At 37.0% G+C, this 20,058-nt stretch overlaps 2 protein-coding genes across 2 annotated transcripts; one reads left to right on the forward strand and one right to left on the reverse strand.

Moving 5' to 3' along the window:
* The first annotated feature begins 8,185 nt into the window (after nucleotides 1-8,185).
* LOC106175246 (nose resistant to fluoxetine protein 6-like) lies at nucleotides 8,186-14,183 on the forward strand. The gene is made up of 10 exons (XM_087008780.1): nucleotides 8,186-8,358; nucleotides 8,812-8,908; nucleotides 9,119-9,220; nucleotides 9,691-9,853; nucleotides 10,190-10,269; nucleotides 10,653-10,766; nucleotides 11,183-11,300; nucleotides 11,944-12,130; nucleotides 12,384-12,550; nucleotides 12,814-14,183. The coding sequence occupies exons 1-10, from the start codon at nucleotides 8,208-8,210 to the stop codon at nucleotides 12,928-12,930; spliced, it is 1,296 nt and encodes a 431-aa protein (XP_086864906.1). The 5' UTR covers nucleotides 8,186-8,207; the 3' UTR covers nucleotides 12,931-14,183.
* Nucleotides 14,184-14,323: 140 nt separating this feature from the next.
* On the reverse strand, nucleotides 14,324-17,429 carry LOC106175271 (uncharacterized). The gene is made up of 4 exons (XM_013557184.2): nucleotides 17,288-17,429; nucleotides 16,282-16,498; nucleotides 15,820-16,014; nucleotides 14,324-15,499 (listed from the first exon to the last, which is right to left on the reverse strand). Exons 2-4 carry the CDS (start codon nucleotides 16,489-16,491, stop codon nucleotides 14,516-14,518), a joined length of 1,389 nt encoding a protein of 462 aa, XP_013412638.2. The 5' UTR covers nucleotides 16,492-16,498; nucleotides 17,288-17,429; the 3' UTR covers nucleotides 14,324-14,515.
* Nucleotides 17,430-20,058: the final 2,629 nt, after the last annotated feature.

The raw sequence follows: 20,058 nt of genomic DNA on the forward strand, positions 1-20,058 counted from the left end.
AATCCAGTCACAAATAAAAACAGGTAGCTTAAGCTGGTTTAAAAGTTTCAAATATAGTTTTTTTGGCACAATTGTGTTAAAAGCTGAACTGATGACACACACACATGTAACGCGCGTGCATACACACACGCACACACACACACACACACACACACACACACACACTTTGCCATATACAGGCCTAACCAACTACCAGACTCGGCACCTAAGGATCCAGAATTAACCGGTATATCGGACCACACTACCCGTTTTCAAGGTGTGTGTCAGATCGCATTTCGGAGTATCAGTCAGAACACCGACAGGATAAGCCCACGCTCGGCTGTCACCTTGATTATATAGTAAACGACTGTCGTATTTAATCACTATATGATTTTAAAACCGAGGGCATAAATTTGAAAGCCACCTAGATGAACCTTAGACTGCCACATCAATCTAATACAATGCAAAAAAGCCCTATCAAAAGTGGTTAAAACATTCAAACCGAATGTCGTAAAGTCCCCATATACCCCCATAGAGAAAATGAAATGGAGTACTCTAAGTAATAGATAGACCCCTCGTCTGACGAGGGGTTTATCTTATTTAGACCACGGGTCCATTAGCGGGTTATTAACGCATTCTTGCGAGAAGTGTGGTTACGCGAGTTACACCACATCTGAGTCTTCTGTTCTTTACTTCCACTGTGGTCTAAAGTAAGAGTACAGTTTAAGGTTGTTCAGCCGAGCGTGGATGAGCCCGCAGTCGTCCTAAAAAAATTATTCTAGGGTATGATACTCCGATATGCGATCTGACACACAACATGAAAACGGGTAGTGTGGTCCGATTTACCGGTTAATTCAGAATCCTTAGGTGCCGAGTCTGGTAGTTGGTTAGGCCTGATATATATATATATATATATATATATATATATATATATATATATATATATATATTGTGTAATTCATCTAGTCAAGAGGTAATCGACGTGTGCATGTCAGCTGATCAAGAGACCTGACGTCATGTGACTTCCATACTAACCCTGTTGGTGTCACTATTGCTACTCACAGCGACTGAGAATACACATAAGTAGTCAACAGGGGTAGTATTTGTGCAATCCCTGTGGCGGAATCGAATATTTTTTGTTACAACGTTTCAGTGACAAGTATTCAGAAATGATAGTGTGTTCTGCGCAGGTACTCTTAGTTGTACTAACCTTCACCATTTGTACGGGGGAAATAATTGATAAACAAAATCACCTCTATGATACTGGAGAAGTTGTGTATGCAGCGAAAGTCGACATTAGTCGTGAACATGACGGAAACAGACAAAAGTTATTTCGATCATTTCTTGGTCTTGATGGACTAGTCGATGCGGTTGCAACATTCGTTGAGGACCTGAACGGGAAATCACTTGGTTTTAACGTCTCACAAACCTGTTTAACAAACCTGTTTAACAAGATTCGAACATTTCCTTACCGGGATTCAGGAGAGGCAGGTGTGGGCTTTACGAAGTGAATTGTGACTTACTTTATGTAATATAAAATCTATATCATTTACAATGACAAATATAAACAAACGCGCCATAGATGTTATAAGTCCACACAATAGTTACACCTGAACAGTCTCTTTAATAACAAACAAATATTCAATAGTATATGTAACACACTTTTTTTTCATAAAAGGCAATGTAATCAATACCCTATTTGTCATAACATCGTAGAAAATACGCCAATAGATTTGCAGTAGGCCCGATCTGTTCAGTTGGGCAAACTAAGTGGTAACCAGCGCCACTGTAGATCTTAAAAGGGTACTTTCGCGATAGTAATACAAACAAAAATTAACGTCTTTCGGTGCCGCCATTCGTATTTTGTCATTTATCTGTTATTTAACTGGACACGGGACAGAAGCGTAAAATTTGCCTGTGGCCACTTCCATGTCCAAAATATTGCACACAAATCGTGTACGATTTTATCGTATGGCGCCCGTGGCAAAATTTAACTAGGTTTTACGTATTCTTTGCTTAACGCAAATTGTTTTGGCTTCAATGATTTTTTTTTCAGATTTATTATTTCTTCGGGCACCTCGTGATGTCATACGGTTGTGCCTTCGTGGTGTCCATGGTGTTTGAGGCGCCTATGTTAGGATTGGAGAAAGCCATTCTGAAGCGCGGACAATAAACTGGCTGTATTGCAAAGAGGGCATCTCTAATTACATGTAACACGAACAGGGATATTGTCAGGCATTTTACCTTATGACAAACAACAATATTTTCGTTTACATCTTACTGAAAATTTACAAAAGCCTAAGAAACACTAGGGTGCTAGGATATTGTAACCCTTCGTTCAAAACCCTTATTTACTGCCTTACACACATTCTTTTGGGTAATAAGTAAATCTTCAGTGTCCACTGACTAAATTAATAAACATTTACACATACGTCATCTAACGGGTGACGTCACAATTGGGATTTTGGGGTAAAAACTGAAAAATCAGTTTCTTAAATTTCCCTTTTACCTGAGCACCCACGACCAACGTTTCAACGCCGATTGAACACGACATCATTTAGTGCTCCAAAACCATCCCCTGCGAAAATTTGTCTTATTTAACGTTCGCTTCCGGTTCTCAATCTGTTCTAGAACATTTGGTGTATTTTTACAGTTGTAATTTTGTTCTGTAATGGATGTAACAGTTCAAAAACTGTTTCTGGGAAGTCCTTGAGAATGACCTAGAACAGATTAAGAACATTTTTCATTAAAAGAGAAAAACATACCGATTGCTATCTCACCTCAAAATAGAAAGGTGTCAAATTGACGATTTAAGCTTTGAGTTGCCTATATACACTGCAAAGAAAAATATATGAACGCCGATATTTTATATTTTCGAGGGTGTATAATTTTTTTATTATTTTAGCACAAATATAGATGCATAATTGAATAATTAGATGCAGGAATAAAAAATCATTATCGGTATCTGGTTGATAAAAAGGGTTACAATATCATTAAATATATAGACAGAAAGATAAAAATGACGTAGACATTGACAGCTAGTGCATGGCAATAGTTGGACGAGTTTTTTTTTTTTTTAGATATCAACTGTTCAAGCATTCTATATATGAAGGTGTGTCTTAACTGCTTTAGAAATGTAATGCATTTCATTTAAATACACAGTATTTTGGTTTCTACATGTATTTCGATGTTCTTTGTATTTCTCTACACGAATGACGCTGTGCCTTATCAGAATGGTCAATGTTATTTGTTTGATTTCATGCAATATACTGTATATTAGTGATGCACTAGCTTCTTTCCATTCACCTTCCTGTGTAAATGAACAATCACTATAACAATAAATTATGTTTAAATATAAGAGGAGTTTATTTTATTTCAAATAAAATATAATAAATTTGATATTTTATTATGAAAAACTCCACAATTGTAAATGGAATGTATCTATTAACTATCAAATCGTTACTTTTGGAACTGCATGCCATCTCTATGCCTGAAAATTAAAATTTCTAAGATAAGATGGATAATTAACTATTGGATAATCTAGATGGCACTGTTCAGGTGCCTTAAACCAACCACATCAACATGGGACCTTTCGTCAGTTGAAATATTCCTTGTCAAAGTTGTTTTTCTCTTTTGTCGTTTGCGTGCGCGCAAGTGCACGTGCGTGTGTGTGCATGCATGTGTGTGACAACCTCAAACATCGGGGTAAATCCAAATATCTCCGGTCACATCTCATTTGCTGTGTATTTCATCTAGCCATGTAGTATTTTGGCGTAATGACGTCAGGTGATCAAGAAAAGAAATGACGTCATGTGCCCTCCATACCAAAATCCTAGGTGGCACTGGTGCTATAAAACACAACGAACTGTACCTTTCCGCTCACAGCGAATGACAATACCATCTTTGGCAGCTGGGTATTATTTGCGCAATTCTTGTGACGGAATTGAAAAAGTTTGGTCACCGCGCTTCACTTACATGTACTTAAAAATGACGCTGTACCTCTCTCAGGTAATCTTATTTGCGCTAATCCTCAACGCCTCTACGGGCCAAATAATTGGAAAAGAAAATCACTTCTATAATTTTAGAGAAGACATGCTTGCAGCGAAAGACGCCTTTAGCCGCGAACATGACGAAAACAGACAAAAGTTATTTGGGTCACTTCTTGGACTGTATGGCTTGGACGATGCAGTTGCAGCATTCGTTAAAGACCTGAACGAGAAATCACCTGGTTTTAACGTCTCACAAACCTGTTTAACAAGAGTCGAATATTTCCTTACCGGGATTCAGAAGAAAAAGAAGTGGGCTTTACAAAGTAGGTATTTAGTGTTCACGGGACACCCCGCACATTGAGTTAGAGATTTAAGTCATACATACTCTATATGTTCTAATAACATGATCAACACATTTTCAAACATTTCTACACAGAAAAATTTTGTAGAAGTATAATTTACATGCACTTATGGGTATTATTAAGGGTAATGTTACGAATGCAGTTGTTGCCATTGCATTGAGTGGAATACGCCAAGAAATGTGCAAAGGATTCGATTTGATAACTCACTCAGGATTTAAGTAACACATTAATTAATGCTTTCGATGCGAAATATCTAGCCCTTGCTCCGCCTGTGTTATCGACAGATCTGCAACAGGTGGCAGTTCACCACCTTGCATATTGTCAAAATATATCTGCTAGGCTTATCTGCTGTGATATCCACTCGTTCACGCGCAGGGTGCGAACAATTGCGAGAGATACTAGGAACGCATCATATGTCATTTTGTCAGTTCTCACGTGCAACACATCAAAGTCATGCGCATTGGCTTAGCTTTGATATGATATAGTGTGCACGAAATACCGGAATAATATCATAATTATAAATATTCAGCTCTAGTTCCTTTTTTATTCAAACCATTTTAATATTCATGATATGATAAAAAATGCAGTAAGGCTGCCAAATATCTTTGGTATTGTTTGTAAAAGATTGAATGTGTAAGTCATATTTAAAACAGTGTATATAGTAAAGCTGTAGAATTTTGTTTATATATATATATATATATATATATATATATATATATATATATATATATATATATATATATATATATATAAGCAAAGCAATATTTTCTGTAGTAGATATCTCGCCATTGTCTCTTTGAAAATTACACTTCGTTATCATTTGAACTTATTAATATTAATTAATTAAAGTTATCGCCTATTGGTATAAACAGTGCCGCTTGCGAGCACTGACTGGGAACATTTTGTGGGGTTCTGGCTGCCTTTCATCCAGGTTTCTGATCGGTTTAACATATGGGTTCCTTTATCAACACCAAACTATTTTAAATTTGACAAAATAAACGAGAAACTCGACATGAGAGCTTTCATAGATTCAAAGAAACGAGTTACCCTTCTCCATTTTCTTAGTTAATATTGTCTGTGAATTAACGCTATCATTTGAAAAATATCAAAATGAAGCACACTTATGTATTTTTTTGATCTATCATTCGGACTGCTTATTAAAATACAAGAATAATTCTGTCATGATAATCTCTCACATATGGACACATGGCACATATTGAACGTGTCGAACAGGCAGGTGAAGAGACTTGCACAGTTAATAACTCGATGCTCTCAGCCAGTATTTAAACACACGGACTATGAAATCGCGATTAAAGTAATAAATTCGGCGATCACAATCAATAGCCTTTGGCTCCAAGTTAAAAACGCACATATGTCCTAAGTCATTCCTTTAGTCTTAATGTTTTTGCAGTGCTGGATGCCACGGGTAAAATGGGAAGCGGGATGTTAGACGGCAACACGCGTTGGTACGGCTCGTACAGCGAGTGCAACAAAGTTCAGGCCAGTTTACATTACAACGAAAGCACTGGCTTTAACTCCAGTCAAGCTATTCAAGTCAGTGATTCCTTTGAGGGGCAGTATTGTACAACGATGCTCTCTGGGCCTCAAAGTCTTGTGAGTATTATAAACAGACGGGTTATGATCGCTGTTTGTGTTTTAGAGAGAGAGAGAGAGAGAGAGAGAGAGAGAGAGAGAGAGAGAGGTACGTGTGCTTGTGTATAATGCGTGTTAGATTCATATGTAATATTTGTGTATACGTGCTCAGTCACAAATGTTCAAACGCACGCGTGCGTGTAAAAAATTGAGGACAGCATTAAATGAGAAAATATAGAAATTAAAGGGTGATGTAAGTGTTACCTGTATAAGAGCTTTATCAGACTTAGAGCTTTATCAGACTTACGCACCTACACAAACTTTAACCCATCCATCACAGTACCAGTGCATTCATTTCCTCTGTAGGTTGGCCATTTCGTGGCACTAACTCTAGGGATCTGTATCCCTACTGGATGTAGCGGGGAAGATATCAAATCCATGGCTGATAACAGTGAGTATCTGCCGAACCAATCACACACATTGTCCCAGCTCTATGTTCCACTACCAAACAGTTACAGGGCATTGCCCCTAGAATAAAATCCATTTGATCGATGTTTGCACACATTTTTTTTCTTTTTTATTTCATCCCGTTGGCGCGAAATGTACAAAAGGGCAACGCACATGTCAAAAGACACTTTTAATGTTCAAAATACTACATATTTCATATTAACAAGCAGTTCAGTGTTTGACCATTGGTGCTCAGCTGACTCTGCACTATAAAGTATTAGATTAAACTATCATTTGCTTTCTGAACGAAAGATTTAAAACCATATAATACATGATGTAGAGATCCACTTATCAATTGCAGTATTAAATCTTAAGCTGTGGTTCGTCTCCTGCAAACCGAAAGAGCTACCTTGGGCGTCCGGAACTACCGCCGTATTGTATGTATCACAGAATGTCGACCTGTTAAATACAACAGTACAAATGGCTTGACAACAAACTTAATTTTTGCGTCATTTTGCTAATATAACAAAGAAACAAAGTAAACGTATCAAAGACATGCAAAGAAAACCTTTGAAAATTGATTCCAAGTGAAAGTACGTGCAGTACCGTACTAGTGAAAAAAAAGCTTAATATACTGACAGTCAATGAAAACGCATCATTTATTTATCAAATAATATTTTAAGTTCCCTGGCACATTAAGAAAACAACAGTTTTTGTGCGAAATATGACCCATTTTTCAGTCACACAAGGTGATATAAAGGTCAGGAAAGATCATTAAAATACAAGGTCACGTGATTAAATCTGTTTGGTTCCGCCCAGCCTCCAGCATCCCCAGGGTCCGCAGTCGCTCTTCCAGGGTCAGACGTGGCATCACTGAACTTTTTTGTCATGTGTCATGCTGGATTTGGTGACCACCTTAAATAGGCTTAATTAATCACCATATATATTGAACCTGATTAATTCACACCAATCACGAAACAGGAAAAACACATGATTTTGTAACAGCTGATCACAAAATGTAGTGGAAATTTTAAACATCCGAGTGGTCTGCCCACTCTCTTATGACCAAACAAGTGCATTTGTACTAGTTTATATGGTTGGAATCGATTATCGGTTAAAAAAGTACAAGAAAGTTTTCTGATGCGTTTTCATTGACTGTCAGTATAGTAAGATCACCTAAATTCATGCTGAAACACAGACAAATTCAAAGTATCACTTTTTTGTTTTCCCTAATAGATGCATTACTGGCTTGCTTCTACTCCTGGTCCTGTTGGCCACAATGTATGACGTCATTGATCAAAGTTTTCTGACGTCAGGAACAGCACAGAAGGTTATCCCACGTGACGCCTTGGAAGAAAGGGGTCCTACAGTTCAAGCAGATGGTTACTCTGCCATTCCATCGTCGCGAAATTCACCTTCTCCACAAAGAGAAAAAGGCAAGCGGCTTGAAAATAAATGCAAACTTTTGTTTGAAGAAATGACAACAGATAATAGGGACTGTTAAAAAAGTACAATAATTTTGTTTGCATCCTTCCCCAGCTCTGCACAATAAAGACAGACATTTGTATTTGCATTCAATAAGCGTTGTGCTTTATGTTAGAATCGGTTGTTTTTGGAAAACCTCCTTATCTTCCTTCGATCGTGTAATATATTCACTATTGAAAGAATATTGCCAAACTATATATTTAAATGTCTGTTTTCATCTTTACATTTGCTAGTTGGCTATTTTCACCAAAATGTTGCAGTGCTCTGTTGTTATATTGATCTCTGCATATGTCAGATCATGTTATTGTGGTAAATGCGTATTTTGGCTATTTCAGGAATATGTCACAAAGTTATGATAGCTTTCTCTGTGTACACCAATGCAGCCAAGGTCCTAAGTGCCAAGCAGCCGTCTGGTGCGCTGAATTGTGTCAATGGTATCCGGTTTCTCAGCCTAACCTGGGTTATTTGGGGCCATACGTACTATTTTATGATGAGATATATAAGTAAGTATTATAATAAGGAAGAAGACATCATCAAGGGCGCAGAACAAGGTTGACTTTTTTATATTATTATTTTTTTGTTGAAGTATGGTTTTATGGACGAAGAGCAATGTAGTTCCCGTTTTGCTAAAAATGTTTGGAATGTCGACAATAATCTATATATCATACTAACTACAAAAATTTATTGTATTTCTGTAAAACTAATTACAAGTTTGTTACGTTTTTATCGTTTGTTTTTGAACATATATGAAAATAAATATGCGTACATTTACTTTTTATGAATGTGACAGAAAAAATGCAAGCTTTGAAGAGCGAAATAATATTGAGAGGCAAATTGCACATGCCCAGGATTACGTGTACCTGTAGCCATTATATAATTTCTACAAATTTAGGTTTAGAAGGTTTAGAAGATATATATATATACGGTATGTGAGGTATTGAATGCATCCATTTTAGAGAACGGTGCGTCCTATGGCCACGACATTATGACGCGTAAGTCAATGCAAGTACTGTTCCAAGCGCCTTACTCGGTTGATTCCTTTTTTGTCATGAGGTGAGACCCTTAGATCACTTCATTGGTATCGATTATGGATATCTGGCATCAAAGTGAATTGGTTGTTGTAATAGATTACAATAATATGAATTTAGTATAACGTACTTATGGCATTTTAGCTGGATAATGGGTTCACAAATTGGTTTCCTAATCACTACTTGATTGAATTGCTCATATTTAAATGTAAGCCTAAAATGAGTTCCGTTTTAGTGGACTGCTTGTCACCTATCTGACCATGCGCGAGATGAAAAGGGGAACACTACGCATGCTCAGGATTAACTGGGGAATGTATTATTTCCACAGATTTTGGAGGTTTGTATACTGAAAAGTGTCACACATACTGCTGGGTAAAATGATAAAAAATACATGTCGTTAAACAACGCATTTAAAAATTAAAATTTCACTGCTTATTTCACCAATGCAGGAACTGCATAAAATGACATAAATGCATAAAGTGACATAGTACCGTAGAACAATGGACATTAAAACGATAGAGGTGGCGCTTCTTTTGTAGGGGGGGGGGGGGGGGGGGTAAAATAAGCGTCATATGTGTGGCAATAGATATTTCCAATTCCAAATTTGGAGGATAAATTGAAGCTTAAACTTTAGCAATGCATGTACAATGTATAAGTCACATGCAGCCATACGTATATGACAAGTTTTTTTTTTTTTTTTTTTTTTTTTTTTTTTTTTTTTTTTTGAATTTCAATATTTTAGAAATAGCTCACACTGTTAAGTTACAGAAACTGCATTATTGATACCGTGTACTGTTTCATTCATAGGCTGACCCCGCCGTACATGTTAGTGCTATTGGTGTACGCCACAACGTACAGATACTGGTCTAATGGACCAATGTGGGCAGGGGAAAATCAGGAAAAACACTGCGGAGAGTACTGGTGGACCAACTTACTGTACGTCAACAATGTTGTGGACACTAAAAAGTTGGTAAGTAGTTTTAAAAAAATTTTTATAATGTTGTTGTGTATTTGGTAATCGTTGACACTAGGGTATACCCATTTAAATGGATATATTGAATTTATTAATATCAATTTATACATGTATCTGTATATCTTTGACATGAGTTTGATCAGGGCGTATATGATTATTAAAGAATATGAAATTGTGCTTTCCTCAGAATATTAAAACTGACCGCGACTGAAAATTGTGAAATATTTTTCAGAGAGCTTTCGGACATTGTCTTTGATTACCCTGACGTATGATGATGATGATGAGGATGTCATTTTACTTGATGAATTTATACTTTGTTATCTTTATTTTCAGTGTTTTGGATGGTCGTGGTATCTGGCCAATGACATGCAATTCTTCGTGATTACACCTTTTATCTTACTGCCTCTGTTTTGGTTAGTGTAATTATTGCTTGGTACATTCCATTTTTTCAAACTGTGCTAACTATATTACAAAAGTATATGCCAAAGCACTTCTATGAGCGTTGGACCTATGAGGTCTATAAATTCATCCTTATACAGAAAGGTGCATTTCTTGTTTCTTTTTGATGGTGTATTTATCACACAGCATATGTTTATATTTCTTCCAAACAAGCAATCCACCATTCTCCATTTGCTGCACTTACTGCAGAAGCAAGTAGTTACCTAATGTTAACCTCACATCCTAATTGTTATTTTATACAGTGTGTATTTTTCTAGTGGTTTTTCCTAAACCTTTTCATTGATAGAAATCCAAATTTATACAAATAAAATAATTCGAACAAAAATGTCCGTTTCAGGAGTAGGATTGCCGGCGCAGTAATCATGTTTCTGTTATTGCTAGGCTGTTGGATATCTTCTGGATCTGTCTCGGCCTACCATAAGTATGGGCCCAATGGCGTAGGAGGCAATGAGTGAGTTTAAGTACTCTGCAACATGTTATGCCACTGTGATAGCTATAGCTTAAGTGATATAAATAACCGGAATGACATGGTGTTGATTTATATTTATTAAAATGGGTTTGGAATACTATGTATACAACCTTGCAGAGATGACCCAAGCCAACATCTCAAGGCATCATAGCTAAGAGAATGTATACCTATAATGAAGTTGGAATGTTAACACCCTCCCCCTAAAACACAATGACAAATGTAATATTAAGTTTATGATTAAAAATTAATAATTTAAAAGCAGACACCTTCCATGAAAAAAAACACAGATGATACCCATCACATCTTATTAATGGCAAAAAATAAGTTAATGCTCATAGTAAAGGTACATACAGTGTGTCAGTGAAATTCTGGGATACAATTCACATTTCTGTCTCCAGGGCAGATAACTTCGACATCATGTACATCAAGCCGTGGATTAGAATAGGACCATACCTTGTAGGAATGGCTACTGGATATGTACTACACGTCACTCAGTGCAAACCCAAGGCAAACTGGGTAGGTATAGTCGATTACATAGCTCAGTTGAAGTACTATTTAGTTTTTAATACAATAAAAATCATGATCAGTAGTATCTATATAGAAATAATGTTATTATGCTTGCTGTATACTTGAATGGTGATTTCGCTCCTGAATTCGGCAACTAGTAAATCGAACGCTTGCCTTGGCCCTGATGGAGTCGTTGATCGAACTTAAATGTGTGTTGGGAGGGCGGGGGGGGGGGGGGGGGGGGGTCCTGATATAAACGGCGAAATCAAAATTCACGCGATCAAGACCCAAAGGTGGTTAATCGAAACGTCCATGTATGGCTCCCGTATTTTAGTCTGTACGTCAATAATATTTCTGTTTTATCATCTTATCTGGCAACTTATTGGGGGAAACGTATTTAGTGTAATGATAACTAGTATTCTTGCGGGCTCATAAATCATGGCTTCTGAACTGCATGCCCATACTGTCAGTGGTAGTAAAATGCCCGAACCGTTATTATTTTCAAATCTATTTCGGTGCCAACTACATTTGCTTCAGCAATACTTTGCGTATAAACTATCACGGCGATATTGACCATAATTTACATTTACATATAGAAGTCTAAGTATATTTTTGTCAAAGTACTTAAGTAGATAATTCAACTTGGCTTCAGGTCGTAGCATTGGTTGCCTGGGCTGTCGCCATAGCTTTAGGAGCGTGGTTGGTGTTTGGTCTTTATGAGCCTCTCAATGGTCAGCCATGGAACTACCAGGTGACAGCACTATACAATGCCACGTCCAGGACACTGTGGGGCGCATGCGTAGCTTGGGTGATCTATGCCTGCTGCACCGGTTATGGGGGTATGTACTGGTAATTTGACACATGTCAGAGAACTACTGGCTGAAATAATTGTCTTACAACAACCTTAGTTTTCTCACTTCAAATAAGACGTTTAGGTTTTTTAGACTAGTTTCCTCAAGACTTTCAACAACCGTTTCAAATATAAAAACTTTATACATGTAAACCAAAGCGTTTTAGCCTTTTTTTTTTCTTTTTTAACACATTGCTATAACTAGTTTCTGCTTCATTTGCGTCATAAATAAACTAACGAAGAAGAGAAAAAATTCACGTTTACAGGCATTGTCAATGATATTTTATCCTGGGATGCCTTCGTGCCCCTGAGCCGACTGACCTACTGCGCCTATTTGGTCCACCCCATCATCATGTTTGCCGTCTATCAGATGAAAGAGGAACCGATATATGCAACTGACATGACTATGGTAACCTTTTTTTCTAATTATCAAACTTATGTAGTCAAAAGTCATGATCTGCTTTCATTCTTTTCATTTTATTATTTTCATTCACTTGCGCAACAGAATTATGAATGATGACGTAATAATCATTAGGTTCTCTTTCTTAAAAATTAAATGATCTGAATGTGTATGACGTTACGTCAAGTTCAGCGTTTATATCTTTTCTGGGAACTTTTTGAGATTCTTTAAAATTGTCTATTAAACATGTTTTGATTGTTTTTTTTTTTCAGACTAATTATTTCTTCGGGCACCTCGTGATGTCATACGGTTGCGCCTTCGTGGTCTCCATGGTCTTTGAGGCGCCTATGTTAGGATTGGAGAAAGCTATTTTGAAGCGCGGGCAATGAATTCGCAAAAAGGCCATCTCGATCAAATTAACTGACAGGGGCTTTGTCAGTCCCCAGTGGCATACAGTACAATGATATACAAATCTGCTGTAAAATGTTTAATTTTTAAAAGTGTAATGTATTCAATTTTAATACATAATTTGTTGAGTTCATTTTGAAATATTTCCATTGAGTGAATGCCGCTGTACGTAATGAGATGGGGTAATTTGTTGTATGATCTCATTACATACCAAAGTTTCACCGTTTTCTCTACATTCATGCTCATGTGTAAATGATATTAAATAGTAAATGGCCTAAATTGTGGCACAGAGAGCTGCAGGGTGGAATTTTTAGAGCGTTTAACATCAGGACAAAGAGCAACGAACGGTGCCAGTGTCCCTGAGGTACCGACCCATTGTTGAACTGCCAATGGTTTTATTCTGAAATGATTTGACCAAGTTTTACACGTTGTTGAGTTTTGGTGGCAAAGGCTGCAATCCAGCAAACAATTACGTCATGCAGCTCTATGATTTTTTAAGTTCGTTTATAAGCAGAGGATGATCGAGATGATCGAACGCTTGCTAGTAATCAATCAGCAGATCTCTAAAGATTTTGCCAGCTTCAGTGCCATAAACCAGTGGTGCAGGAGTTGTTCCAGATTTTTTGACATCGCCAAATTGAAACTTTTCCAGTTGTGGTGGTCATTCACCTACAATGGATACCACATGTCGGACCGGTAGAGCAATGTAAAATTTAGATCTACCTGTAAAATAAATTTAATAATTGCATCTGATCTTGGATTCATTTTAACAAGCACTGTATGCAACTTGCCATATTCGAAACTTGCCATATTCGTTTCAAAAGATGATTATTTAATTAGCGATGTGTGTCGCCACGGCAATATTAGAATGCATGTATCAATTATTGTTGTTTTTTATGTGCCGTATAATGTAAGCCAAGTCTGGAAGAAGATGGTTTTTAAATTGCAACCACAGCACCACAGGCTTGATAACTACACTTCTTTGCAAATTAGAATGTACTATAGCCTATATTTCAAAATAGAATAAATATGTATTTAATATTTCTGTTGGTTCACAACCAAATTAATTTATTTTCAAGCTACAAACTTTAATCCCATCCAAGCACTGTTTCTTTTCTTTTTTTTCTTTTCGGAATATGTAACTGTATAAATGTCTAACACACAAACGACAACATAAAAATGGGATTCCATCTGAACTTTTTAGTACCATAATACAATAGTAGAGTAAACCCTCTCTGCGTGGAGTAGCCATCTGATTTTATGGATATGCCTTCAGATTTTCGACTACCATTTGCCTGGTAAATTGCAAGGTAAATCCGATGCAATTAGCAAATTGATTGCCCTGACAGAATATAGAACTAAATATAATAAAAATTATTATAATAATATTATTTATTTATTTACTTAGAGTCTAAAATCCACAAATAAAATACAATGTCAAAACGGTTATTTTAGATTTAAAAGTTATGGTATTAAAAGTAAAAAGAATTATGTTAATGTTCTGTATAAAAAGTAAGGAGAAAATGTCCAACTATAATCTCCTGTTGAGTATAAAAGGTAAGATTTTTAAATACTGAAAGTTAAAGTAAATGGCAAATATACAAAAGCAATAATCAACTCGGGATAATGATTAAAAAGTGTCAGTAGTCTTAAACGAGATGTTGCAAATGCCTTTCGCCAACAAAACAGCGGCTTACTCTGGGACGACACAACGCTTTTTTCAATTCTATTGCCGCTGATGTCGCCGTCAGACGATCTACCCAGAGCCTTGTTTCGGGCAAATGAAACTTCGTCGCAACGCTCTTTCATGTTACGCTTAAAGCTGGATACCAAGTCTTTTCTTAAGAATCTGGAAGCAGTCATTGGACTTTTAGCTATGTAGCCCGGTACCTTTCGCGCATGTCCCAAAATAAAGGAATAAAACACCGTAATCAAGTCAGCCTTTGCTTGGGCCAATTTCTCTGTCGGAAAGAGATTTTCTTTTGTGCTCTCTTCAAACTTGGCTAATAAGACCCTGGAGGTTTCTGGAATGCTCTTCCTCGTCCTCTTTCCAAAACGACTCATTTTGCTCGCACCTTCCATGTCGCAAAACACATTCAGTGTCTGGAAAATGAGATTTTCCGCAGCAGACGACCCAACGTCCGTGTCTAATCCCCATGCAATCATTCCCTGGATGTGCGGTGCAAAGACCTCCCTTGAAATGAAACTGTCGTCCATTATTTTATTGGCCTGCCTAAGGAGGGCCGAGAGGTGTCGCTTTGCAAGATACACCTTTTCGATCATCTGCTGCTCGACGTCATTCCTGTCGTCTGAGGTTTTGAACGTTTGAAGCAAATCCAAGTACTCGGCGAGAGAATTGAGGGTGTGAGGTGCTTCACATTCGGCTTTTGCCATCAGCAACATGAAGTTACTTTCTTGGTTCGCTATTTCCGGGTCGTAATTCCATTTGAACTTCATACTTACAGGTGATCCGCTTTCGTCATAAATAGCGTTGCATGCCATGAGAGAAAAGTGGTTGCCACGATACGGAAGGCCAAAATAATCATTCACCTGTTGATAAAAAAAAAAAGAAAAAAAGATAAAGATTTTCATGAAAATTATCATGAAAAATTTAAGTATTGTCATAAGTGAGTGATTAAATAAAAGAAAATGAAAAAACAATTAGACATTTGAATCCCAAGAGGAAAATGTGCTTTTAAATAAATAAATAAGTATGCCCTATAAATTGTGTCGTTTCTGTCGGTAAGGAGGAAAACGGATAAAGGACTTAATAAAAATTACATTCAAAGTTTTTAATAATAATAATAATAATAATAATACGCAGGTCATGAACGTTTCATAATCTCGTCTTCATTAGCGGGCTGTTTCACCTTTTTAAAAGGGTCCCAGAGGCAGTCGGGGAACTCGAGAGTGCTTCTTTCCCGTTCCAGGCTCGTGGTCGGTACTGTACCCCAGCGATAGGCGTGTGCCAGGTAGCTCAGACAGGCCAGGTAACCCGCCAGCAGCGAGATACACTCCTTGTCAATCAGGGATGTGATGGCCATGTCAACTTTTAATAAATCAACCTGAATGTAGAAATAACTTGGATATACTTTTATGAGAGAATATAGAAAGAAAGATATTAGGAAATACAATGGATAAAGAAGATTAGAAAATAGATAGTATACTGTCGTGTGTGTGTTTGTGTACTAAGTATTTCTTCCAAAAATTGGCAAACCGAATTACATACATGTAATTAACTTGGTGTATCAAACAACAAGAACATCCATCTACTAATAATTAGTCCGTTCCAAGTGTACGCTAAGTTTCACATATAAACAAATCAAACTCACTCTGCTAAGTTCCTCTTCCATCCATTCCCTGAACTTCTCTGAGCTGTTGAGGGTGTATAACTTCTCGGGCATTTCGAGGCAGACATCTTGATAGATTTGGCAACATGTTGGCCACTCGTTGAAAACTGGTCGTGGAGGGTAACCTCCTCCAAATTTAGCGTAAAATGTAGGCAAGTACGCAGAGTAAGCACATTTTTGCTGTTTCGCCATTTTTTTGCTGAAATATAAACCCACTTACTGATATTACTTTATGTTGGCAGGTTTTTGTGCTAAAGGAGTGGCTTACGCCGTATACCAACATATGCATGCAGTTTTGTTCATACGTGAAAATATCATCAACCCTTTTATTTATAAGCACTCCACCTCAGTAAATTCTGTTGATGACAGTAAATCAAAATATTTTGGCCGGAAAATTCAAATATATATCATTATGACCGATAAAACTTCATAAAGCGCGGGACAACGTATCCACAAAATGGATGCGTAATGTAACATACATGTCGTGTATGTTTGAGCGAAATCATAACCTTGTCTGTTGTACAATATAATATCCTAACGTGTGTCTATTCAAATGTCAATTTCTTAAACAATATGACGATTTAGAGTCATGTCAGCTAGTCGTGGAAAACTGGTCGAGGGACCTCCCCCCCCCCACCACCAAAAAAAAAATATATATATATATCGACAAAAGTCGGCAGATACGCCGGAAAAGCAAATCTATTCTGTGTCACCATTGTTTTTCACTTAAAAATATAAAGATACTGAGATTATGTTGGCAACTGTCCATGCAGAAAGAGGACATTTATGAGCATGTGCTGCTACCCAGACGAAATAATATCAGAGCAACCTTAGAAAATGCCCTTTTAAAATTCACATAAAATTAAAACTGCCAATGAAATATTAGTCTAAAAACATAAAGACGAGGAACAATATACGTAAAAAAATTCACCGAATCTTAGTTTTGATATTTAAAACGTTTTATGATAAATCCACATATTTGGTTTACCTGTTGGCTGTTACCTCCCTTCATGCACTCTGACAGACTTGGTCACGATTGAATTACTTGTTTAGGTGAAGGAGAACAACTATGGGGCTACTCCCAGACCCTATCGTACTAATTGTGGATCGATCTATCTCCAAGGGGATTCTCGCTAAATTACAATCAACTTAAACGGCTTAGATGTCTGCCACGCCTACTGAAGCTGGGGCAATTAATTATCGTTTAACAGCTTCAGTAGGCATGCCAGACATATAAGCCGCTTAAGCTGAAAGCAATTTTGCGAGAAACCCCTTGGAGATGGATCGATCCTGTTAGATCGATGTAGGTATGGGAACCCAGTCTGATTGCCTCAGTCTTTATGATGACTTGTTAGTCCCTCTTCCGCTCCCACTAGTCCATAAGGCCTGTCTGGAAAATACCTTTAGAAATGGACATGCTATTCCATTTTTGCGAGTGTAAAATATTGGAAGTGTTATGACCTCCAAATGTCACAAAGTAAGTACTTTGGGTCTTTTAACTTTGTATTACATTCCCAATAAGCCATGATTTGATCATTTAGTCTGAAACCCTCTTTTCTATCAAAGTGGTGAGTTGGCCAGCCAATAGGAGTAGTCAAATTGACGACTACTCTCTCGTGATCTTGACCGTTAGTATTGTAGGGGAGCTAGAAGAGCGTGAGTGAGTACTGGTACAAAACCAATCCAAGTCCCTGAAAAACGCCAATGTCAAACTAGCCTCATTACCGACATGGTATGACTTTTTCCGAAAGGAGAAAGAGTTATGCTTTTTTTTAACTGACGGCTTACTAAAACTTGGCACATTTAGTGAGGTTAACGGCCTTCAAAATTTATTAATTTATACTCTTAATTTAGCAAATTCTACAAACCAAAATTACACTCGCGAAAATGGAAATGGTTTAAACGGTATTAAGGGACACCTTATAGACTAACAGGTAAACCAAATATGTGGATCTATCATAAATGAAACTTTCTGTCTATGAGAAAAGGAACGCATGCAAATTGCATTAAGCACTATTCTCAGCGAAAATAAATCCTTGTCCGCAACAACAACCAATACACGTCTTCAAATATCAAATGTTAATTAAAATAATTTTCCCAAAAATACTCTTGCTTACTTTTGTTTCGAGTTCTTCGCTTGCGCTGTTCAGGCGTTGAATGCAAGATACTGATAAGGCCTTTTATTTTTTATACGATATCCCCCCGGATAACGATGGCGTGACCAAAACCGACTGACCGATGCAAATGACGAAACCGCCTCTGTGCATATGATAATAAAAATAATAATGACAAATGGGACTCACTACCCATAACGTGCCCTTATACAGTGAATGACCAGTCCAGATCCAAAAAAGAGAAAAATGGTGTCTTATCACGAAATCATTAAAAAAGTATTGGATATCTCGAGAACTAAAGATATATTTATTTTTCGTTTTTGAAAATAAATAAAGTTAAGCTTCAACATGAAGAGGAATGGACTATAATGTGATTCGAATAAATAGGAATTTTCTGGCAATGTACCGAGATTGGAGGAGTTTGACCGAAATGTAAGAGTACATTTGACCTTCCGGCTCAGATTTGTCACAAAACTCTTTCTGTGAAATCGACCACGCCGTGGATTAAACGTTTCCACTCCTGCTCCTTACTTAAAATTGAAAAATACACACATATATATTCACTTTCATTGCCATTTGCCGGTGTCCTAAATTGTTAGAGCAATGCATGTATATTTCAATTGATTCCGGTGAGGTTATCGTATTTTTCATCGCGATGGGATTGTCCAAAAAAACTAATTTAATCTATATCTGGCACGCACAGGCCTAATTGGCCGGGCACGAACCAGGCCACTAAATGACCAAAGATCTGGATCGGTTCATCTAAGATCAAGGGCATTTATAAGTGGCAGAGTATATCCCCGCCATCGCCACCAAGTGTTTCAGTACTGAAAGATTCTATAACAGACGTTTTGTATATCATTGCAAACACTACCCTCTGATATCACAGGGGTTTCTAAGACTGGGTTTCCATACCTAGATAGATCTAACAGGATTGATTCATCTCCAAGTGTTATCTCGCGAAATTGCTTTCAGCTTTAAGCGGCTTAGAGATAATTTCTTTTTTTTATTTTACAGTGTCTGAATGAAAAATCACTTGGTATCCAACAGTTTTAATGAAAGAGTGGAGCAACGGTTGTTTATATGTCCGAAATAAAGCTCAGGGAAGATCATCTGACGGCAAACTAGAATCGAAATGAGGAAATAAAAGTAATGGATTTTTTTGTTGGGGAACTTGAGGTCAGTTTGTGTTTATTTTTAATTTACTCTTAGTCATTTTGCAAAGAACAGTTTTTCAAGCGACTACATCACGCAACAATGGACGAAAGGATCTGTGTACTGCCGGAATTTCTCTAAAATAAATACCATTATTCTACATAAATAATGTCCGAAGGTATGTCCATAAAATTGGCAAAATTTCAACAATTACTGTTTTTTTAGCTGTCGATAATAAAAAGTAATTGTAATCATAAGGACAAACAAGAATTGCTCTGACATATATTGCAAGTTAAGATACGTAAATTTCATATTTCTATTTTTATCACTTTTTATCAGTTTTTATCATTTAAAGAGTGATGAGTGCGGCGTGAACGCCCAAAACAGCTTGAACGTCCAAAACAGTGACTACTTCCTTAAAAAGGCCAACAAGGAATTATAAACATTTGTTTATTGCAAAATGATTTACCGCCCATAAATTATTTTTCGT

This window comes from Lingula anatina, chromosome 3, assembly GCF_051362555.1.
Source record: "Lingula anatina isolate TDL-2025a chromosome 3, LinAna3.0, whole genome shotgun sequence".
In the NCBI taxonomy this organism is placed as follows: domain Eukaryota; kingdom Metazoa; phylum Brachiopoda; class Lingulata; order Lingulida; family Lingulidae; genus Lingula; species Lingula anatina.